This window comes from Aulonocara sp. 'chitande type north' Nkhata Bay, linkage group LG1 (genome assembly GCF_057382095.1).
Source record: "Aulonocara sp. 'chitande type north' Nkhata Bay isolate Kocher_YH1m ecotype deep benthic linkage group LG1, A_spYH_male_GT1.1, whole genome shotgun sequence".
Classification (NCBI taxonomy): domain Eukaryota; kingdom Metazoa; phylum Chordata; class Actinopteri; order Cichliformes; family Cichlidae; genus Aulonocara; species Aulonocara sp. 'chitande type north' Nkhata Bay.
In genome coordinates this window covers 13,801,752-13,826,598 of record NC_141344.1, presented here as the reverse complement: position 1 = coordinate 13,826,598, position 24,847 = coordinate 13,801,752, and the positions used below count along the sequence as shown (strand labels likewise).

The 24,847-nt window shown below is 38.5% G+C and overlaps 1 protein-coding gene across 2 annotated transcripts in view; it reads left to right on the top strand.

Annotated features, from left to right (window-relative positions):
- mdga1 (MAM domain containing glycosylphosphatidylinositol anchor 1) overlaps window positions 1-24,847 on the top strand; it is a 194,631-nt gene that overhangs the window by 47,340 nt on the left and 122,444 nt on the right. For both annotated transcript variants that reach the window (XM_086278667.1, XM_086278585.1), the window contains exon 3: window positions 8,370-8,509. In XM_086278667.1, the coding sequence (XP_086134793.1) occupies window positions 8,370-8,509 (140 nt within the window). The remainder of the gene's footprint in view (window positions 1-8,369; window positions 8,510-24,847) is intronic.

Here is a 24,847-nt window from a genome sequence, read left to right as displayed (position 1 = left end):
ACCTTGATGCAAATGTTTGTGTGATTTGGTGCATTTTGTGCATTTCGATGTGGATATCTGCTAAAAAGGCCCTAAAAGGGGGTCTTATAGTTTAAAGAGAGAAATCCATGTGTCTGTAAGACGGGTCTGCTGATGTGAGACATTGAGATAACATTACCCGTTCAACATCACAAGGTTTTTCGCAGTTAATATTCCCAGTGACAGCATTTAAGAAGTCTCACGTCATTCTTTATTAATGTCAGATCATCCAAACTTGGAGCATTATGCTTCGGATCATGGTGACTTTGCACTTAATGAATTTAAGGAATCTACACAAAGCAGTGATGTGCTCCTGTATCCCTAGCAAGATGTTTAGTGTTGTTTTTAGTAGCACTAAGCTTTACTTAGAGCAAAGTGCGTGTGTGTCTTTGTGTACACTTGCATGGATTTGTCGATTACTACTTCTGAGCAACACTTGACACTTTAATCAAGGTATCAATATATGCTGTTGTGACTTAACTGCACACACTGATGTTTTGTTGAGTTTCAAATTAAAGGTGATTGAATATTTTGTTTACTTCACTTCAGCTTAATTTGCATTAAACACTCCAACATCCAGCGACGCAATTTTATTTGTCAATTTATGTGTTTAAAATAAATAAATGAATACTTCAGTTATATTCACACTTGTATTTTTGTGCATTTTTAAGTGTAGAGTGTTGGGTTGATTAAAAGATATGCAAGTGTATTAAGGTGAAATGCAATTTGTATTACTTACCTTAAGGTGCAAATAGCATGCATTCAAATACAATGATCAGGCATCTTTGTAAATCTATAATCAATATATAATTAACACATGTTTTAAATTGTACGTATTAATATAACTGCTATCTGGCATTAAATACACTGTCAATATTCTCTTTAGTATGTCAGTATCAACACAGCGAATACTAGATTCAGCGGTCTTTGTAAATGGAGCTTGCACAAAGAGAATGCCAGTCACATATTTCTCTTTTGTTTCTCTTCTCTGTCCTCCCAGCCTTTTCCATACTCTCCTCTGTCCATCTATGCCAAAGATCTAAGCAGTGTGCATCTTTTTTTTGGAACTCTCTCTCTCTTGTTCTTTATCTTTTCATCCTGGGATAGCTCAAGTGCAGCAAATACACTCCTTTGAGGAGTACGACTCATGTTTGACCACGTTCTACAAACCCCCAATCACTTCGCTATGGGGCGATCGTGGCTCAAGAGTTGGGAGTTCGGCTTGTAATCGGAAGGTTGCCGGTTCGAGCCCTGGCTTGGACAGTCTCGGTCGTTGTGTCTTTGGGCAAGACACTTCACCCGTTGCCTACTGGTGGTGGTCAGAGGGCCCGGTGGCGCCAGTGTCCGGCAGCCTCGCCTCTGTCAGTGCGCCCCAGGGTGGCTGTGGCTACAATGTAGCTTGCCATCACCAGTGTGTGAATGTGTGTGTGAATGGGTGGATGACTGGATATGTAAAGCGCTTTGGGTCCTTAGGGACTAGTAAAGCGCTATATAAATACAGGCCGTTTACCGTTTACCGTTTACCAGTGTCAATTCTGACTCCCCTCACTTCTTACATGTCGTCCGATGAACTTTTTTCTTCAAAATAACAAAGCAACATATATAAAGCAACATATATGTGTGTGTGTGTGTGTGTGTGTGTGTGTGTGTGTGTGTGTGTGTGTGTGTACACGTGTGGCCTGCATTAAAGACACTAGAACTGTGTTTCGAATTAATCAGATTTTTATTTTTGTTTTAGTTTCTTTCTAGTTATAGCAGCTAAAAAGTGGACAAATAATATTTTTGGACCTGAGGGTGAGGTGTGTATAAAAGAGAAGAAAAGGCAAAATTCATTGACTGATGTTAATGCCCAGTTATGTGTAGAAAATCTGAATGGACAAGTTAAAGAGTTCACGAATTCTTATTTTCCCTTTCCTCTGAATTTCCATGTTCTGTGCCTTTTAATAATAGATATTACACACGATGTCAAAGGGAAGAGTCACTCTTCTTGGATATAAAAACGGCAGTGTTTCCAGGAAACTGCTGTCCCCTTTCCTACCCATCTGTTTTCCATTACAGGTGCTTTTTTTCTAGTTTCTCCACCTTTTCTCCACTCCAATCTTCCCTCTGCTCTCCAGTGATCCACCTTTATTGGCTTTTGCTGTCATCTGACATTTTTTGAACGCGCAATCCCTTTGTCCTCTTGCAGTAGTTGTGGTGGAAAACACAGAGTCATTCACTGACAAACAGGTCCACATGCATTAGGTAGCACAGCGTGTATCACACACTATGAGACACTAAATCAGACCCTATTTCAATGTTTTTGTTTAGTGTTCAGTGTATTTGTTTTGGCTATCATACTGGCCGTCAGATACATTATAGCTGTAACATGTTTATAAAAACATAAAGATTTACTTAAAAAATAGGAGTGCTCGGATTATCATGTCAATATGCCATATTTACCCATACAGATTCATTATAACCTGCAATTACAACACCTATGACACATAAAAACATATATAAAACAGCCAAGCGTCCACTAAAGATATAAGCTACAGTATTTGAACCATCCACACACAAACACACAGGCTGTACAGTGATTCAGAAAGAGAGACATGCATACAAATCTACGGAGACATGATCAGAGACATTTATTTAAGTGTTGGTAAACAAATTATGAGTTAAACAGAGTGAATGTAGAGATTACATACGTTATGTAATAAGCTTCTTTTGAAAAGAATGTCCCTTTTCCTTTTCCCCCCCATCTTTTTGTTACTGTGTTACTAGGATATATATTACGTTTCCCTTTATGCAGTGATTCTTGAATGTGTGCGCCGCTACACATGTGTGAGAGCTCACAGATTGCAAGCATTTTGTAAAGTTGTATTCTTTTTTTTGTTTACATTTTACACAAATTCCTAACATTTTTTGAGAAATTGGTTTGTAGATGTCTCCAAAACCAGCATCAAAATAAAATCATAAGGCAGTTAAATAAAAAAAACAAACAAAAAACCCTAAAACAAATAAAATAATTTGCTAGCTAGTGTTTATTCAAGAACAGTCTAGACTTGAAAGCCTCCCACTGAATTCAGTACCAATGAAAATCACATTTGTATGTTTAAGGGAGGCTCATTGCATCTATTTACTGTTACAGAGTAAGATACAGTTAAAAGGAAAAACATCTTCTTGTTCTTTTGTGTGTGTGTTTGTGTGAGTGTGTAAGCAGGGAAACAGCCATTTATAGTTGATTGAAAGAATGAAAAGGTTAGTGAAGGTTAGTCCTTTCATTTATAACTGCCATTTAATGGTCAGGTCAAAAGTTAAATCAATGTCCCTGATGCGTTTTGATATCTAGAGCTCCAATCGAGCCAAAATGAAAAGGATGGGGTCATGACATCAACCATTTGATCTTCCTCCATCCTGTCTGCACAGAAAAATCCTGATAAAATACTGAGGCAATGTGAGTCACACAGACTTTTGGCCATAAGGCTGTTTTTTCTGTGTGTGGAAGACTGTGTGTGTGTGATTAGTGCTTCTGTGGGTCAAATGAACACTTCCCTCAATTGCAGTTAATCAATAAATTCTGTGACTTTTCTCTCAGGCCCCCACTCTCTTATCTCCTTCTGCTCGTCAACCTTTCCTTTCCTTTCCTTTCCTTTCCTTTCCTTTCCTTTCCTTATTTTCAAACCCTATGTTGTGATAGCAGAGGAAAGGCCACAGCATTGAATGGTCTCTTGTGAATGAAGTGAATTGAGTCAGGGCTCATCTGTATGCATGAGAGGCTCCCATAAAGTAACTACGCATATCAATCATGCTCGGCGTGGCTTCGTGTTCGACAGGATTCATCACCTTCCTTGGGATTCCTCTGGCAAGATACAGTATAATGTACATGAAAACACACACAGACACTTACACATGCGTGTATGCACACTCACATTTCACCAGAGCGGGCACACTCAGTCACTCTTTCGACCACAATCACACACATGCTGCTCAGCACTCTGTCAAGCTGTCAGTGCAGTTTGACACCAGCTCTCCTGTCTCATCATTAGTTTTGGTGAGATATGTCCTGTCCCCTCAACAAAAACAAACATGGCAGGCAGTGACAAATCAATTAATCAGACAGGGCATTTGCCGATAGTTATATTTCACTTACAACTAATGTGCATTGAACGTCTCAGAAAAGTTTCCAATAATGCATGGACAACACCTTCAATCGGTTTCCACCAGAACAGTTTTGATCGATGAATCATCAGACTCGGATAGTTTACTGTCAAAGCGCCAGCTCTCCATGACTGATGATCTCTTTCCGTACTAACTGAAACAAAGAGACAGACTTGCTTCTTTATGCTATGTTGATCAGAAAACATGAACGCCTGTGTGATGGTCTTTGTTTTTTGTATGTGAAATGTATATTCAGTAAATGGACATTTTATAGGGTATATCAAACTGTAATAGTTGTCAACCAGATGTAGGATTGTGGAAAATTATAGGCAGGTAAAATTATGTTTATCTTACATAATGATTTTCTCATGGTTGTTGGGTTAGTTAGTTAGTTGTAGTTGGGTTTTTCTTCTTGTTAGAGTGTAACTAGAGAAGAGGTGTATCTGTAGTCATGCAGCCTGAGCCCTCTTGCTTTATTTTCATCATTTCTTGGTTTTGTTTTTGTCTGTATTGGGCTAGGAGTCTCCCTCAAACCAGCCTCTCTTCCCCTCAGTCCTTCTCTCCTCTGGCTTTCACCTGCTTTGGTCTGCAGTTTACAGTTATGATTATTCCAATTTTTCTTGTTTGTTCTGTATCTTCCTAAGTTTCCTTTCCGCTTAATTTTTTTTTAGTTTTAAATATATAGATATAGTAATTTGTCTCTTAGTCCCTGCTTTCCATTTTCAGTTTTATTCATTTAGGTTCTCTGCCTACCTGTTTTCTAAATCTATGCAATGTTATTTTTCCCCACACTTGAATCCGTCTCCATTTCCTTTTATGCTTTCCTCCCTTCTGTAAGTTTCTGTTTTTTCTGTCTTCCTCCTCTTGCCTGTTTTATTTTCTTCCTTCTTTTTTTTGCTCACCCTCTCTGCATCTCTCTCCTCCTCCTCTTTCGCAGCCTCCCTTTCTTTAGTCGATCAGACAGTTGAAGCAGCCAAGCTGCCGGAGGCTAGAACAGACAGAGGAGCCGCTCTGTCCGACCTCCCTCCCTCTCCAGAGAGGCAAACTAATGCAGACACGCCAATAAGCTGTAAGGAGATAATTATTCACCATTTATATCAGCCCGACATCTTTTCACGATAGTGCAGCACACATCTGGAACCCGGCTCTGTTACTCCACATAGTAATTTTTAGGTTTTTATCCTTTTATGGGTTACATTTTAATTGATTGATCAGGAGAGATTCATGCCGGGATGTTAAAGCTTAAAGGTTACAGCATACTTGTCACTGGAGAATCCACTTTACTGAACAGTAACCTAACAGCAAAAATGTTAGAAAATAGCAGATAAATTAGACATGATCTCCCCTCCCATTGAAACTACTATTAGTGTGCCCTTCAGCAAGGCATTTAACCCTCAACTGCTCCACGTGATCTGGTTACTCTCCTGCATAAAGCCTGCATTTATACTGAGCGGCTCCCTTGTCTAAATGTGGTTCGGTGTATGAACTAGAGACAGCTTGAGTGCTGAAAAGACCTGCGTTTGTTAAATCATTTAAATGAATTTCAACATAACCAAGAAAAAGGAGCACTGCATTTAAATCTGGCTTACATTTCAAACTTTTTAATATGTTTAAAAAGTGTTTTTTTGTTCTTTTAGCACAAAGTCGGGAGAAGTTAGAGAAGAAATGGTTTTGGGATGATTTTTTTTTCAGTACAAGACTGAAGCAGTAAATGATTGACTGCTTTTTTGATGAGCTCCTCAAGCGCACAGTTTCGTTTACAATCACAAACACACAAACACACATTCCTTTGGTGCACACAGCCAGCATGTGCTTACTGTAATACGTACACGAAATGAGTAACTGCGCTCATACCACAAATGCTCTCGTTTCCTCTTTTCTTTTCTAAAATATAAATCTTCAGAAAATAAGAACAAAATGATGATAGCCAAACAACAAGATTCACAGATTGCTTTTTGTGGGCACAGAGGTCTGGTCACTGACAGTACCAATGTGGTTTAGAAAGCTACAGCCAAAAGCCAAAATCACAGATTTTATTAAGCACGTCTTTGCAACTGGGAGTCAGTTTGACCTACAGTCTTCTCTTTCATCAATTTTACTTCTTTTTGGGGGGGATTAAAAAAAATATCCCATAAATGAAAATATCATTAAAAAATTACAAATATAAGCAGAAAGTTACACTCGCTGTGCTGTCACACCTTAAGCTATTAGCATGAGCGGGAACATAGAGAGACAGATTTTAAACCTTCTTTTATTTTGAACTTGATTTCTTGCTGTGGATCACGCCAGCTGTTGTTATGTCTGATCGAGTTGAAGTTTAAGGTGAACAGGCCGCCCACTTTCTTCCTGTCCGTTCAATGATAACAGTCGTACAGCACAGTGAAGATTTGTTCTCCCTGTGAATCGATGCTAATCACATCATTGTGCTGCCCCGTCCCCCATGTTTCTCTCTGGGGTTTCACACTCCTCTCTGGCCTTTTCCTCCTCACCCGCTGATTCTCTCGCTCTGTCTCCATTTCTTCCCACCCCCCTCCTGTCTTACCTCATCATAAGGGAGGTGAAGCCATCTGAGTCTATTTGCACGCGAGCCAGCCTCCACATGGGTCAGTGCTGTGCAGATGTTGTCACCGCAAAGAGTTCCCATCATGCATCTGTCATACATTATTGCTTCAGAGTATGCCACAAACTGCTTTCTACTCCATGTTTTATTGAGATGTGGGAGTTTGTTGATTATTATAACAGGACAGATAATCTTGTTTTCATTTTTTCTTATGAATACTGTACACATAGATTTATTTATTTATTTATTTTTGGGGGGTGTGGGGGGGAATCAATAATGAACCAGCCTTAGACTTTTTCAGATCAAAATCAACAACTGAAATTGGAATTAGTTGTATCTTTGGTCATGATTTGGGCCATCCACACACACGCTTCCTCTTCCACTCAGTCACCGCCACCGCTCCTCCGCACACACGCACTCCTCTTCAGCCGCACTCGCTCCAACACTCCACACACTGCCCCACTTGGACAGGTCCGGTGATTCGGTCCAGAATCTACAGACAGAAGGTCAAAGGTTAGTTCCACAACATAAAACACGTGTAAGCGATTCTTCTTTGAATATGCCGCGAGCACGAACTCAGGTGGTTCGACGTTCCAGCGGTGAGCTGCTCTGTGCCACTGCCTTAAATAGCAGCTGGGGAAATCAGCCAGATCAGCCGCAGGTGGACACCATCCACAGGGGTGCGTGGGCCAAGAGTGAGAGCCCGTAATGAGCTCCACCCAGGCAGAGAGGAGGAGGAGAGACAAAAAAACTAAAACTAACAACAACAAAACCTGTAGCCAGCGTGGGCCAACCAGAGAGACACGGGGACCGTGACAGGAGATTTACTGGTATGCTTGAGCTGGCCTCACATCACAGCCTAGAATACTTTGGTATACAGAGGAGTTCATGGTTCAGTCAGTGATTGCAAGTCTAAATCATCACCTACTGAAATGCTGTTTTTTGGTTTTCACTAAATACGGTGCTGTGCATAATGGCCAGACGTTTCCACTTTGGTCTTGTTTGTCTAAGGGAAATTTGTCCAGGGGTTTATGGTTTGCTCAGATACAGCTTTGCAAACCTAAGTTGTGCTGTCATGTTCTTTTTAGAGAAACAAGGCTTCATCTTGGCAACCCTTCTAAACAAGCCATACGAGTCCATTAGATTTTTTTCCACATGATAGTATAATGCAGACTGACACAGGTTACAACTACCAACTTTATTAAACCTATTTTGTAACGTCTAAAATATAAAACTTCCATTACCGCACAACTAAATCTGTAAAAGACAAAAACATTGGTCCAGAGTGAAGATTCAACCTTTTGAACTTCTAAAGGTGACCAACGTTTCAGTTTCCCAATAAATGTCCGCATTCCCTCAGACACTGATCCACATGACACTGCTACAAGTACAGAAAAAAAAGACAACTCAGATCATGCAGATAAAGGAGTAATGTGATATATTTATTTATCTGAGTCATCAATACTAGCACTAGTGTTACACATACACCCACAAGACTATGACCTTTAATTCTGCTGCTGAAATGTTACTAAATATGTAATGTGGTTTTCTCTTCCTTTGTGTTTGTCTGTGTGTATATGTGTGTGCCTGCATGACTACATGCTTGGTTGTGGTGTATGTGTGTGTGTGTCCATGCCTTCTTTCACAGCTCCTGCCAACGCCCAGATTGTGCACTCGGGCGCAGCATGTAACGTCAAAGATGATAACATGAGTGAGAGAATCTACACCATCAAAGAAGGAGACACACTAGTGCTTCAGTGTATTGTTAAAGGACATCCACGACCCCAGGTAAGCTCCAAGATCTCCCACTGGGCATTTATTAAAATGTGCATTTATACATGCAGTATATGTTCTTGGTGATCCGCTGTGACCTTCACTGAGCGAGCAGGTACGTTCCACCTCTCTTGCTCAATGATACCTTGACAGCAATGTCTCTTGTCATTCTAAAACATAGTTTTAGCAACCATATGGGCTACTCTCGTTTAGTGTGATGAATGTTTTGATGTAAACTTGTGTTTGATATATTATCTATTAAAATGCATTTATGTAGTTTATTAAAACTGGCATTTAAAAAAAATCTAATACATAAAATTCCTGTATTTTATGTATGAAATGGATAAAACTAAAGCTGATAAGACCATGCTATATTTATGAAAGTAGCACCCATGTGTCCTTTGGTTCGTCAGAGTCTATCACTGATTCTCAGTGTTCAAACTCTAGATTTTTCTGTCTTTATTTGCTATTTTCCCAAGACAAATATAAGAGAGCCTAAGGTCATGTGAAGATGATGATGTTGTTATAATGCATGAACACCTCCTCAAAGCTGGGAAAATTCAACTTTGTTTACATGTAGGGACTATTTTCACTGCAGCACTTTCAGGCAAAACATGCTGGTGACTGAAAACACTTCAGGCAACATGGACACATTTTATCATTACCATCAGTTGCCCTGTACGCGGTAGCATAAATAATATGAATCACCAGTGAGTCATTACTTATGTTTATCGTGTCATTCTTTTGTTTGTTGTGGTTAGTCACATAATCTCTTAATTTACTCTGTTTACACTGGAATTAACTAAAGCCATACTTTCCTTTGTTCACTCTGTGAAACATTTAAGCCAACTCCAAACTTGTTACACACACACTTTAGCACCCTTTTAGTATCATTTTTATCTCATTTGAATGAGCAACTGATGACCGTGTTTCCACCTGCACATTTCACAATAAATATTACTCTTCCTACAGTATTGTTCAAAATGTTATTAAGCCTATAGAGAAGGATTACCTAATGCCTCTTCACTAAAATTGTGCTGAAGCTCAAGGTCGTGGTCACACTTGTCATTTTACAAGCAATAACATGTGAAGTGAGGTGGTTTTCTGAGCCATCTCAGCTACAATGCCACTGGTGTTCTGGTTTTACAGGGAGTTTAGTACATGAACTCTGTTTTACCTGCAAAAGGATGTATTTTAACCAAAACAGTTACCATTTCTTAAACCAATCCAGTGTAACCATCTAAAGTATTCAGAATAAGTTACTCTCGTTGAGTAATGCAAAGGAATACGTTACAAAATACATTTTGGGCCATGTATTCTGTAATCTGAAACAAGTAGTTTTTTTGTGCCTTATCCTAAATAAGGAAACATTGAAAACAAAAAGGAAAAAAAAGATGTTAATAGTTCAGACAGGACTGGAATCCCAGCTTGATGGGCAAAAGCCTAGCGATTAGCTTATGCCTCTGCCCACCCACTTTTGAGTCCAAAGGAGCCTAGAGCGTGGTCTTTCCTCACTATTTCTGTAAATACACGTATATATCTTGTATGTGACAAAGAAGGAGAAAGAGATTCAGTACATGTAATTTTGCCCTTTAAAATGGTTTTGATGAGTAGGGGCAACTTTATATAAAGAATCTGCTTTCTGACTTCATATCATCAGTTAAGTTCTACGGAGCGATTAAAATGGAAAAATCTGTACTCTGTACTTAACCTCCTAAGACCCGCACTCTTCCACGGCATGCATTTTTAATTTCTCTTTGATATTTGGGCTGATTGGGACCCAATGAATGTAAAAACAAAGAATTAACAGATTTTTATTTTTTTTTTATTTTTATTTTTTTACCAGATTTTTGTTCCTAAGAAAAATGAGAGCCTCATATGAGGATATTAGTTTAAAATTTTGATAGAACAGCAGCAGTATAATGACCTCAAATTGTGATGTCCACATATGTGGACGTTAGGTCCTAGGAGGTTAAACTGTTTCAGTTTAATTATAATACCTGCATTTAACGAGGCTAACTCTCCAGCTACAGTAATGCATCTCATGTAAATGACAAACTATATTATTATTATATTATATCTACATTGTACTATAAAAATAAAGTTCTCAAAACTAGCACAAGAATGATCACATGTACTGTGAATATAAATAAGTAATGGGTATATATTAACCTACATTAGAAAGAATTGAAGAGGATGAAACCATTGTGCATGCTAGGCTTTGCGTGCATTAGTAATTTGTGTACTTAAAGGAGGATTGCTTTAATCTTTTATAAAGACATATTTTACATACACAGTATGTACATATAAGCAGTCCTTAAAATATATGACCATACTAACACCAAATATACGCATTAACAAAGAGTGAAAAATACTTTCCAAACAGCACGCTCATAAAACTTGAGCAGGAGGTGCAGTCCACCTTTGACCCATCTGGCTCCCTGGGTTGAACCCCAGTGAAACATTTTGCATCAGGATCTCTCTGTGAGCATACATCTGTGTGAGCGTACATAGCTAGATGAAATGAAATGAACTGAGGTGACTGTGGAGGGGTTGTGTGTGTTGTGTGTACTTGTGTGCAAGTGTGTGAGGTGAGAAAAGCAGTGTTCCTCACGGGTGCATGTCCACTGGCATCACATCAGCATGAATAAAACAGCGCCTGTGTCTAAGCCTTGTTTTCTTCTATTTGTGTGTATGTGTAACTCGACGATGGATGTGTATGAGAGTGTGTGTTTAAAAAAAAAACACAACGAAAAAGGGCTTGATTGCATGACTCTGCAGATGCAAAACAATCATTTGTACGAAAGGCGCAGAGTCTAATTACATACCAAACTGTTGACCTTACCTGCCCATACTAAGAGTGGCTGTCTTTCCCATTTGTTTCCTCCAATTCTCTCTGTCTCTGTGACTCGCTTGCTCTTGGATACAAACATAGACACACACACATACAGATGTAGACTTTAAATTTACAGTCCGCGTTGTTAGAAACAAATGCAACTTTTAATAAAACTTTTATTTTCAGCAACGCTGGAATAATCATTACACAAAACATACTCTGCATAACACATACTACACAAGTTCATTCCCCTAGAGCATTTCAAAGCTGTAGGAAATTGCGTCAGTGATTGCTTGTTCTCAAATAAAGAACTAGTAAAGAGGTGCAGCTCAGGAAACATTTGCATTTCTCTGTCATTGCACCAGAAATGGAATGAGAAGTAATATATCTTTATTATATCATTCACATTCAAAGTCGAAGAGGAAAATATGTATGTAAATTGCTTGACAATTTTATAGACATTCCAAATAAAAATAAAAATATGATTATTTAGTCGATCAAATTTGAAGAAAATAAGTTAATTACTATGGCCACTGTGCTTTTGTTCATTTAGACATCATTGTGAGTATTATTAAAAACATCCAATTCTGATTTAAAACAATCTAAGCTAAGGTCCGAGCACTTCTAAACTTTTAGTTGCTTTTGTTAGTGTTAGATTCCATGATGTCAAATGGCACCTGGACCCGTTGAATTTACTACTGAGCTACTCCAAGTGTAGAACAGTCAGTCACCTTGGATTAAAGAGCAACATCCTGATGTTTTTCTAAAACCACTCTTTACAACATATTTTAGAAGCTGAAAGCCACCAGCTGTCAGACTTGTAGGGTCATATCCATGTTGTGTGAAATGAAGATATAAGGATGTGGAACAGGCTGATGGACCAGAGCTGTTTAGCTAGAGCTATTTGAAATTATTAACTCTACCAAAGGTTATGGGTTTTACCCAGCTTCGTAATGCAATTTGCTAATGTAGTAACAATAATAATTCAAATGAACAATAAACTGGAATGTAAATTGAAATCACATACGAAATGCACTACAAAGAGAGGCGAAGACAGAGCTAAGATACAAACACAGAAAGAGAACATAATGGGTCAGTGTGGGGTCAATAACAAGGAATTATGGCGGCACTGGAGAAGTCAGATCCTTTCTTAGTTACATTGTGCTATAGCTGTGTTGGTTTCTGCCTTAATTATTCATTGTGCAAGTGCAGGATACAACCCTCAGAGATCTGGCTGAAAACGACATAATATTATTACAGTTTCTGCACATTTGTGGGCAGCCCCTTACTGATTTGATTCCTAGCTTCCACCACATCCCAGAAGTACCATTTAAGTACAGTGAACTGAGAGACCAGACTGTAATGATATGAGCTGTGAAGGACTGAGCGTTGCCATTATAAGATGTTTACAGTGGACAGAGTCAGCAACAATGCTTTTGAAGACTTCAACATTATAATTATACTCTATTACTAAGGGGCTCAAAAATACCCTAAACCCTTCCCTAACATCAGGATTTATGCACACTAAGTATTTATGCCAAATTCTGATCCTTTCATCTCACTGTCTTTCTGTCTTTATGTGACATGAGTGGCACCTGGTGTGTTCATCTGATGCTGTGGTCCATTAGGGGCCCTCTAAGCCCGTTCTTTTAACCGGTTATTTGTTTTACTGTTGCCTTTCCATCAACTTGACCGAATATGGTGATTTTTCTCTGAACTCTGCCATCAATAAAGCATTTTCACCATGAGCCACTGCTCACTTTTTCCTGTTTTGAACCATTCTCTGGAAACTTTAGAGATGGTTGTGTGTAAAAATCCCAGTAGATCGGCACTTTGGAAAAATCCTCAGTCAGCCATACCATCAACAACCATACCACATTTTGTTTGTTTTTTATGTAGATTTGGTCATTTTTCAGTTGTGCATACATGCTGCAAATTGTTTCATATATCACATCCAAAATAATGTTCTTTTGGATTCTGATCTGGTGATTGGAGAGGGAATTTGAAGGCCATGTTATTGAGTGATTGCATAAATTAAAGTTAGCAGCATAAACCTGTTACTGACAAACAGATGTGCTAGTGTTTTGTTAGTGTTTTATGCTACATTCATTAAGGGAACATGAAACACATCACATACAAAAACCAGAAAAAGATTTTTACTGTTACAGTGGACGTAAACGGTGAGAGTGCTGACCTCTGTCCGACTGTGCTCTGCTTGAATAGCACACTGTAGCATTCTGCACTGTGTCCCATTGGGGTTACAGAGTTTCCACTGATCTCCTTTGGCTGTATTGAGAACTTGATCCTCGTCACCCCAGCTTCTCCTCCATCCATCCTTACTTCTCATGCAGTCTCTTCCTTACACATATTGAATCTCCAGTTCTGGCAACACACAAAGTTGTGGTTTCAGGTATTTTTTTTCTGGTACTTTACATTTTATACATTAGTCATAGTGACTAGACTAAAAATGAAAGCTCACAAAGCCGTTTTTGTCTGTTTGCTCTAACATGTTGCACTTTTGTAAATGTTCACAATAGGCATCCAACCTATAAGGCTCAGGGATTCTTTGGATGAAATGACTCTAATATTAATCTAACTTATGATGTTTTCAGCCACAAAAAGATAATATTACTACTTAAAAATCATGTTCTTGCAACCTGTAATAGAAAAATACAAGTTAATGCAAGTTGTTGTACAATTGTCTATACACGTAGTTTGCTTATAAACAGAAGTCTTCTTTCTAATTTGTTTAACTATTATCTGACACATGTATGAACTGTCTTTATCAGTATATAGGAATTTGGGGTGTGAAACAGACTCTTTGTATGATCCTTAGTAGAGAAGAAGCAGGTTCAGAATCATAATTTTATCTTCTGTGAAAGTAAAACTACTTTCACTCCAGACAGACAGCAGATATTCTATGTATGTGATAAGCCGAGCTTTATAGGCTGGGGGTTTCTTTTTCCTTTGTTGCCACATACCCACAACAAAAGAAAAGAAACCCTTCTGGACCCCTTTGGACTCTTCATAAAGGTTGAATAAAGAATATAAGAAGACACTAGGAGTCTTACAGTCTGTAATTTAACTCAGATTTCTACCACAGTCCCTCCACCAATTTCATGCAATGTTCTGGGGATTTAGCTTTTTCTTTTCTCAACCTCTACCTTTACATGTATACACATGAAAAAGTAGGGAATAGTGCTCTCTCTTCATTACTATACTTTCCATATTTGCACTTTGCAGGGCAGAGAGATCCCACAGCAGAGCGATAGAGCCTGATATATATTTTTGCAGTATTCGTCTTATTATATTAGCTCTGCCTGAAATTCTTTTTATATGAAAACTATATGATGCACTATGACATGTGAAAACGTGGCGAAAGATTATTAAAAGAAGAATCATCAGTATTTTCAAAACTAAGAAATATCTAAATAAAGTATAGTCAAAACCTTTTAAAACAGTTTATGCGGTGTTATCTTTCTTAGCAATTGTATAAAGCTACCAATGTTTTTATGAAAAAGAAAATAAATATATGTATAGGTAATGCTTTATGTTGTATATGCACAACTTGATAACAAAGTAAAAGTGCCGCTTTGTGGGTAGCTCATAGTGTAATACATAGAAATATTACAGAAATAATCTTATTTCTTTTCTGTTGGATCATTTCTGTTTGTTTTCCATAGGAGTAGAACTGTTTTCATCTTATTTTGGAGATGGTCGCTTTATTCTGTTGAATGTTCACCTCATGAAGAAGAAAAAGAGATATGACAGCTACTGCAGTGAACTGCGTCCTTCCCCCACTCCCCATCCTAACTGGGAAGTTTGTATTGGCCTCTAGGTGTTGGCAGACAGGCAAGATGTTCCAAGTGTTCTGGCAGCTTTGTTATTATTTATGGCTGTACTCTATTCTAACACGAATGTCCTCATAATGCTCTGTTTTCACCCTTCAGAGAAACAATAGACTTACAAATTTATGCTGACAACATTTTAATGCATTTATTAATAAACACACCCACTCCATAGCAGACCACACTAACTCTTTAAAAACATTAGGGCTTTATATTTTATTAATCACGAGTTGTTTCATACCAGTTCAGAGTGTTCTGCCTGTCTCTGGTTTCTGGCTTTGTGAGGGAGCTACTTGTCCCACATTTTGATGAGTCGATTTAAGATCACAGGAATATGATGTATGAGTTCTGATTGGCAGTGGCTTTTCCTACATTTTCAGTCTACATGTATTACCAGTAAAGACTTTTATACTATGTATTATTTTTTAATGCAAGGACCATTTTATTCGCAAAAACTTTCATCTGTGCCTTCTCGGAGCGAGATGATTCACTTTCTCCGCTTTTTCTCTCTCACTTCAGCTTGCTCAGAAGAAGGAGGATCCAATTTAGCCATGTGAGGCCAGCCCAATAAATAGCTTCTTTACTGAAAATGAGACTGATTGAGGATTTATCCAATCCTTTATCAAGACTGATTGTTTACTTTTGCCTGAGCTAGATTGGATTGAAATGGGAGCTCTCACTCTGAACCATACAGAGGAGAGAAAAATCTAATCATTTCTTTCTCTGTCTATGTCTTTCTTTGTCTATGTCTTTCTTTGTCTATGTCTGTTTTCCTCTTTTTGTTGCTGCCTTCTCCTTCATATTGTCTCAGTCTCTGCTTTCTCCTTTTTATCACTCACTACAAGTCATTTCTTCCCTTTACTCTTCTTTCGTCCTTGTCTTATCCTTCTCTCTTCCACGCTTATTTTTTCTTCATCCTGTCCCTGCCTATATCTCCTTAAATTCCCTATTCCACACTGCCTCTTTTTCTGTTCATTTTAAGCTCTCGCTCTCATTTCTATTGTCTCTATACTTCAGACCAACTGCAACAAAGCATATATCAAGTCAACAACAGTTTAGCTCACGGACCATCTTACTTTGGGAAAAGTCAAACTGTATGCATATTGTGTTCGCAGAAAACAAAACAGCAGGCCCATACTCACCTCTTTGTTTTGTTTCATGGCAAAAAATGACCTTTGACAATTTTAAAAGAATGAGTTTTTCAAGACAAGGTGACACGTTGCCTTTCTGCTACGCTGTCCTTCTGCCAACCTCATTGGTTATACCCACAAATATTGTAAGACTCTTTAAAGAAAGAAGGAAAAAGAAATCAAAGTATGTACACAAGGAAAAAAAAATCAGTGTTAGAGGTCACCTACAAGGTGCTCGTAGCATCACTCAAGTTAACTCCTGAGACAGCGGGGCTTTTAGTTAACAAAGCACTGTAGTCTCGCTCACAAAGCTTTTCTTGTTACACACACATAGAGCTCGCACACACACTCTCACAGCTTCTTCAAAAACACAATAGGAGAGTAAATGGTTTTTCTGAAAGTGATTCCTACCTCCTTATTATTTATTCATGGGTCTTCTGGTCATTGCAACCTTGAGACTTGCATGGGTGTGTGCGTGCGTGATGAATTCTATACGAGGAAAAGGTAGAGAGAGAATTATAGATGAGAAAAGTGGAGAGGCAGAGAAAAAAGAAGTGGGAAAGAGGAAGGAATGGAGGGAGGAAGATGAGGGCTGCGGTCTGGAATATGGTTTTGGATTTCTGCCCTTGAGGGGTGAGTGGAATGCGATCGATAGTGAGGCTGAAAGCAAGGCTGATCAGGTGGCAGCACGAGGCTGCACAGGCACTCAGCAAGAACACGACCTAGACACAAACAAGGTCACTGCTTGACCCCTAAGTGGATGGAGAGGAAGAATGAAGAGGAAGATGAGAGCAAGAAAAAAACAAGAAAGATGGAGAGAAGAAGTCTGAAAAAGACAGGTTAGGGGAGGAAGAAGAAGAAGAAATGGACTTGGAACTAAAAACAATCAACTCTCTCCTTTTTTTATTGCAGTAAAAAAAAAATACAAGGATATGGTGAAGGGACATGAAAACTTTAAGGACTCGATGAAGGAGATAAAACATGATTGTGATTAACTTGAAGCATCAAAAAATTGCATAAATAATTGGTAACGTGTAAATAATCTCTGCATGACAAAGCCAGCAAAAAAGACAAGCAATCTTTGACTTACTTTCATGATCTCTTTGAAACCGTAAGAAAAAAATATGTTTCGGCATACACACCACCCAGGTAGTTTCACTTTTAGACATGTGGTTGAATAACAAAAACATGTCTGTCATCAAGATTATGAATGTGAATACCAACTGAAAACCAAGAACAAACGAAAGACATCTTGAGCAGAGATAAGAAAACAAACTCTAACAAGATAGATGAATCGCAATGATAAGTGCTGCACGGTGCAGAGGACATGCTGACCACTAATAAAGGAGAAGGAGAATCGAGGCATGACGATGAGGTGGGAAATTGTGCTTATTATGTTTACGCTTGTAGACGGGACTACTCGAGTGTATTCCAAACTCAACAGCAGATGACAATAAATCACAAGATGAGGCAGAACATCTGCTTCAGATCTTGTATTTCACATGCTCCATAAAAAGGCATTGGTTGCGATCCATTTTGTATTTTGGAAGGTCATTCTGTTGTTATGCTGTCTACAGGCTTAAGTATTTAGAAGCGTTCACATCCACTGAATGAAATGTATGCTTCATTTATTTTAAACAAGTACAATTAGACTTTTTTTTTTAAACTGTTATTTTTCATGGTAGTTCCACTCAAGTTGTTTGTGAACATGCTTTCAATTGTGTTCACAAACTTTTTTAAGCATTTAAAATTGACCTTTGGCTGGGCCAATAAAGAATAGTTATATCTTGTCCTAAAGACACTCCAGCACCGTAAACTATTATTAAAAGTTTATTTAAAACTAACTAATCTAATGAATCCAGTTTAGCGATCTTCAAGGCTCTCATGCCTTTTATTTCCATCTTTTTGGCAGGTTTGTCTTGCTTGCTTTAGGATGTTGGAATGAGAAAACTCCCTTTTTTAAAAGGAATTTGCAAAACATGCTTCCATGTTTATGTCGTATTATTACTAAATAAAGAACAGTGTGAAACTGTCCAGTTTCATCGGCTTATATTGGAATGACTTATTGTTTGTTAAAGAAGCAATTTTGAAGCACTACTGTTAGTTTATAGACGAGCGGATGCTTTGAGGCCAAGCTTACTTTTAGATCTGCTGTTATGAGCTATTCAGACTTCTTTGATTAGAAACTAAACAACAAACAAGTGAATTCAACAACCCAAGGCCTTCTCCAACTTTTTGTTTTTAAATCAATGCCTAGAATTTCTCTTTTTCACTGTGCTATTGTACATACATTGTAATTTTCTACTTTTTCCTTGCTTCTTATACATTTATGGCATTTGTGTGTTACATTGCCTTTTGGCTTCATGAAGATGTGTTTGAATAGATTAGGATATATCTACTCGGCTAATCAAGTCTGTCACATAGGGATGCCTCTTTAAAGTGTAGCTTTTGTGTCATGTCTACATATCACTTCACTCTTGTTCAGCCAAACAGCTTTTCTGTGAGTGCAAGGGTCACTGTCCTTGACTGCTTGAGACATTGAGTGAGAACACAAACACCGCATCAAATTAGATTTCAAAACAAAATACTTGTGCTGCTGATGTGCCTGGATGAAGACCTCTGTATTGGACTCTTCCATAGCTTTTCTGTATGTTTGAGTGTCTCTGGAGTGTCTGCTGCCGTGGTAACACACACTGTGCTTTGTAGATGAAACCCTCTCTGAGACTAAAAATAATAAAGTTAAGGTCTAAACGTCTGTTCTTACAAACTAAAATGAAACCACAGGAAAAAAGCAAAGTCTGTATTGACTAGAGACTAGACAGTGAGAGACAGGTATGTGTGCTTGTTTGATGATGTATGTTTTATTTATAAAGTATACAGGGCCGGCCCGTGGCATAGGCCGTATAGGCAAATGCTAAGGGCGCCGTCCATCAGGGGGCGCCACGCCAGTGCCACAAATGTTGAAAAAAAAAAAAAAGTTGGTACTATTATTTCTAAATACAAAAAATAATCCCACGTTAATTAAAATGCAAAGTAAAGCTTATTTAATAGAAATATTATTTGTTACAACATTACACTACACTGCTGATGTAGGGGGGCGCCACCTAAAATCTTGCCTAGGGCGCCAGATTGGTTAGGGCCGTTTCTGAAAGTATATATAAAGTAATATTACATTTTAAGATTGTTTTATTCTAGTTTTTTTCAGGCACTTTCAGAACAGAAGCAGTTTGCTGTGGCATTTGGAACATCATTATGAATGCTGTGAATGCATCCAGTGATTTCCTGATTAAGATGTTTGCATGCGTGGGATACGGGTCTTGGTTCGCAGCACAGGTGTTGCATTTGTTTCCCACTTTAAATGATTTGAGCTCTTTGTGGGGAAAAATTTGAGATAGCTTTGTTGAAAGCTAGAGCCGCAGAGCTTTTTCAGTCTAAGCACAGGTCAAAACCGTGGATGTTCTGACTTTATTGGTTGATCTGTGCTTTAGTTGATATCGTAGGGCAAAGTAATCCATAAGATTCTTTTTCTTCCCTTGTGTGTAAGCCTTCTTCAGTTTCTCATTTCTCAGCAGCCTGACATCATCTGATCAGGACATACTCAAAAAAAAAAAAGATGGCTATGCTCAAATTTCTCCATCCTATGCCGTGCTTGTAATAATTAGCCATTACTCATTACAGCTAACACATCCAACATGAGCAGAGTGTGTTAGGTAGCAGCTGACACTGCAGCTGACGGCTGTTGACACTTTGGAGAGAGCTCTGTATATCTGCTGATGCGGTCTGCCCCTGTTTGCTTTCTTCTGACTTAAACCATCTGATGGTCAAGCAAATGTTGCGCAAACTATTGAGACGCTTCCAGAAATGTAAATGGTGCATTTCTTTTTACTTGCCCTCAAGAAGGCACATTAACCGAATATTCATAAATCACAAGTTTTGAAACTAAGAAAGTGTTGATGTTAAGTGTTTTAACATCTGTATGCTATGCAGACAAATGTAAATGACTTTGTTAACACATGCATTTATTTTTATTATTTTCAAGATTATGACTTTTTTGTAAATGCTGATGATTCTTCTGATTCCTGTAATGTTATCACAGCCTTAGTTTCATATTACAGAGGCAAAAAGAGTGATAAAGGCATCCATATTGTATGACAAGGTTAGAGAGAAGGATGATGTGTTCAATATCAATGAGTCAGTTTTATTGAACTTTTTCTCTGTGATCTGTGCACAGAGGCATGGCTGATGTTCCATACAAACAGAGTCATTTTTTTGTGTTTTTTAATGGAGTGATACACGGAGAAAACTGGGAACCACTCTAAACAAATATGTTTATTCTATTCAGGGGTAAAAGGAAAGAAAAAGGCCTTAAGCTCGTCATCACATAGTAAAGGAGTTAATGGAATAATAAGCAGTAGACCAGATTGGGATGCACATAGGCAAACTCTGTTCTTTAACTTATATTTATTACTTGCCGTTGCTGCTAACTCTTTTAGAAACCCACGTATTCCAATTCTCCTGCAAATAACTCTCCATCCACTTCTGCTCTGCTGTGACAGATAATTAAAAGAGATATTTCTATGCAGTAGATGTTTTGACTTATGCTGCATGTCATCCACACCTTGTCACTTTTAGTTATTCAATAAAGCCATTGTTCATAAACCAGAGCTGAGATAATTACTTCAGTGTTTATCAGTTCAAGCTGCTGCTGTCAACCTGGACTATGCCTTTTTTCATCATAATTTTACTGATATTCTATTTATTTTCACTCTTTCTTTCCCACACTTCCCCTCAGATGTTGCATATTCTGTGCTTGTGCGTGCATTCATGTATGCCTTAGTGCCTGTGTGTGAGTGTGGGTCTGCATCCGTGCCAAGTAGTATTCCCCGATAACAGGATTACCATCTTAAGCCCATTCACGGTAAGCGAGCCAGTTGGACGGATAAAGCACTGTATCGTCAACTCCGCTGGTGCTACGTCAAGAAGAGAGTTAGGAAAATTGTGGAAGGCAAGCCTAGCAGGCTCTCTGTGAGTTACTGAGAGGGAATATAAAGGATTCAACTTCTGTAGCGCCACGGGAAGCAGTTGTATAGAGGTGGGAAAGCCTTGCAAGCTAAGCTTTGTTTACAGTGATGTCAAACATGGAAGGATTTAATTTTCACTTTGCTTTACTGAGCGGTTGTGCATGTCCTTGTTTTAAAGGTAAATCTCTCTATTAAGTGTGCAATTTGACTTATTTGAATCAAAGAAGACAATGTAGTTAAATTACACTATATTAGTAACTGCAAACGTAATTGACTTTAGGTGTGGAGCACAGCAGATGTCCACAGGAGTGACCTGTCCAATTTGTGAACAACATCCAATTTATTCACCATCTGGTGAAGAAATTTTGTTTGCTTGCGTTTTATTTTCATTATTTGTGGCCTGTGAGCTGAAAGTTGCAGGTCAGCATAGATAGGAATATGGTAGAAACATCTCAACAATCGTTTTTCTAGCTAAATGTCAGTATTAAGGCCTCTGATGTATTGTTGTGTTGTTCTGTCAGTTTCCAGTTTGAACAACAGTGCAATGGTGTCTTACAGGCACTGGACCATATCTGCTAGATCCTGCTGATTCTCTCTGATGTGTCAGTTTGAGGAGTGAAGTGAGAACCTTATGGTACGATGCAGAGAGGGAGGAACATGTTTGTGTCGTGTCGACATGTAAAGTAAAAATGTGAAGGGAAAATGCCAGAATCATAGAGGGACAGAATTAAACAGAGACGGGCTGAGAAAGAAAGGAGGTAATAAGGCAACCACACACATAGAGACACACAGTCGAAAACAAATAGAGAAATTTGACAGTTCTCTTCTCTTCTCCCTGTATCTGTCTCATTTCTTCCTAAGCATGCCATCAATGTTTCAGATCCATATTCATCATGCATAATTAGTGCCTGCTGTCGTTCTCTCTTTTCCTTTTCCAGAATTTCTGATTTCAGGCTGTATCTTTTGCCAGTATAGGTACAGTAAATCCATTAAAATCCAATACAACAGCTCTATAATAAATCCCTCCTTTACTCAAAGCTTATAATGTTTAGTTTTGTTGTCACTGTGAGAAAGAGCCATTTATTCAACTGTCTGGACATTTTGGAAGGATGTTGAACATTAAATGCTCTATATTAAGTGTACTGAGGATTATAAGCTTCAAAAACTGCTTTTTATCAGGGCCCTTGTATTGGATTTCAGTAGTTTTAGCAAGGTGTGTGTTTCTAATCCACTTGGACCTGGCATTGTTCAAATTTCCAACTGTAGTATGGATCACAGCATATTTACTGTGGCTGGTGAAGCTTTGAGCTGCTCAGAAAATGTTAACTTGCTAGTTGGGTCGCAATATGTTTGACACTGACAACCAGGTTTGTTTATTTGAATCAAATAAATACGAAGCGTCCATGATACTTTCCAAAACAACTTATCGAAAACATTGTTGCTGCATTATGCACATGGCTGGAGACGACTGCTGCTGAAGGTACCAAGAGTTCACCTTTAAGGCAAAGTTAAAAGAGTGTTTCACTAAACAATATTAACTCAAAATTATGTTAGACATATCATATGATTAAATGGATAAGTTATCTGTCTTAATGGTTTTAATGGTGTGGAAAGTGTAATGCACTGTTTGGAAATAAATGCTCTAAGATGAAAATACTGTAGACAAATAACACATTGCACTTGGCCACTAATGGAAAATTTACTAGCTTATTTACGTCTGACCAGTATTTTAGTGCATTCTATGACCACATTCAAAGAAGGCCTAATGGCCAACCCGCCCACCTTCCTTACAAACACCAAGTGGCCCCTAAACCTTCACCTGAAATATTCTGAAAAGGTTGTTCTTCTTTCCTTGGCGCTGTTTCTATGCTCCTGTTGAAACATCTGTGCCCTAGACAGCACACAGATCACCACCTGAATACAGAAAAAGTGAACAAAACTGCCGCTTTTCATGTCAGGCTCAATCCAATGGGACACCAAAACTTCCCTTCACATTACACTTCTAACCGAATGTAAGAGCTAATATTATAAGTCTCTGACTCAACAAATGTGTCTTCATCTCCCAGCATGTGCATGGGGGAGTAAGTCTGGGGAAATATGTGTCTTTCATGTGTGTAAATGGAGGTGTATGTAGACACAAAATCTGATGACAAGTGAGTGTTTGGCTTTCCTGTACTTTGTAAAGAAATAAAAGAAAGGTATCGAGCAAAGTGACCAGACAGGGATAAGATGAGGGACTAAGAGAGATATCCAGACCAATCTGTCAGGACTGTAGTAGGGGAAAAAAGGCACTGGCTATTGAAGGAAAAAGAAAAGAGAGGGGTGTAGAGGGAGGGTGAAGGAGGTCAGAGAAAGAGAGTGCAGGTGATAGTTTTAAGCTGCTGGTGTCGCAGGCAGATAAAGGCTTTTCTGCCGCCTGGTTTGTCATCTGCATTGCGCACAATATCTCCCTTATTCACAGTATCACCTCCTTCTATTTTGCTTCATCTGCCGCCCTGGTGGAGCAACTCCCAGTGTGATGCACTTTTTCTCTTCCCATCATACACCTGCCAGCAATACAGCATATGTCATTCCCTCTTATTCTTTTTCTTACTCACTCTCGCAGGCTGGAAAAAAAAAAACCCCGATATCTCACTTACACATGCAGACCTTATTTTTCTCTCACACATACCTACTATTTCTATCCAAGTAAAACTCCTTCCTTACATATTTTGTCTCTCTTTACCCTGCGATCTCCTTATTTTACATTATTCTTTGCAGGGATATTATGGAAAACTCAAATGTTGCATCCATCCCCACAGACTTTATTCAATATTTTGAGTGCAATACATTATCAAGATTTCATGTTCAGCCTCATTTTTACATGCACAATTTCCCATCATCAAGCATACAACTGCCTTTAACTGAGATGTAGTATGTTTCTCCCTAAGTTTAAATTCTTAGTACATAATCTTGTCATTAAGATTCTAGTAAACTTGAGCCTAATGGTCCTGAACTTAAAACCTATGAATAACTCTAAAATGCTACTTCTACAAAACTTCAGCAAACAAAGTGTTCACAATTTGTAAGATTTTGACTCATCTTTTAATCCTTGCGTATAAAATGATACGCAAATGCACACTTCATGCTCACTTTCACTCTCTCCCTTTGTGTGTCTCAAAAAGGTCCACAAAAGACACCCACACACAAACACGTGCCCTCATCCAAACTAGAGCCACTAAACCGTGGACAGACAGGGTTCGCTTCATTGCTCACCTTGGCCGGTTGATCAATGGCAGTCTGTCTCCTCCAAATCCCTCCCACAAACAGAGCTGAATAAACAGACAGAGAGCATTTACACAGGCACTGATAATCTGCTAATCCATATAACCTGTTTTCTAATCAACACACAGACAGACACACACATATATGTGGGAGTGAATTGGTAACCAGATATGATGTACAGATCCAGGAACACAAGCAGACTAGAGTGCATGAAAACGGTAATGCACACTTCCACATACAAACGTTTGCATGGA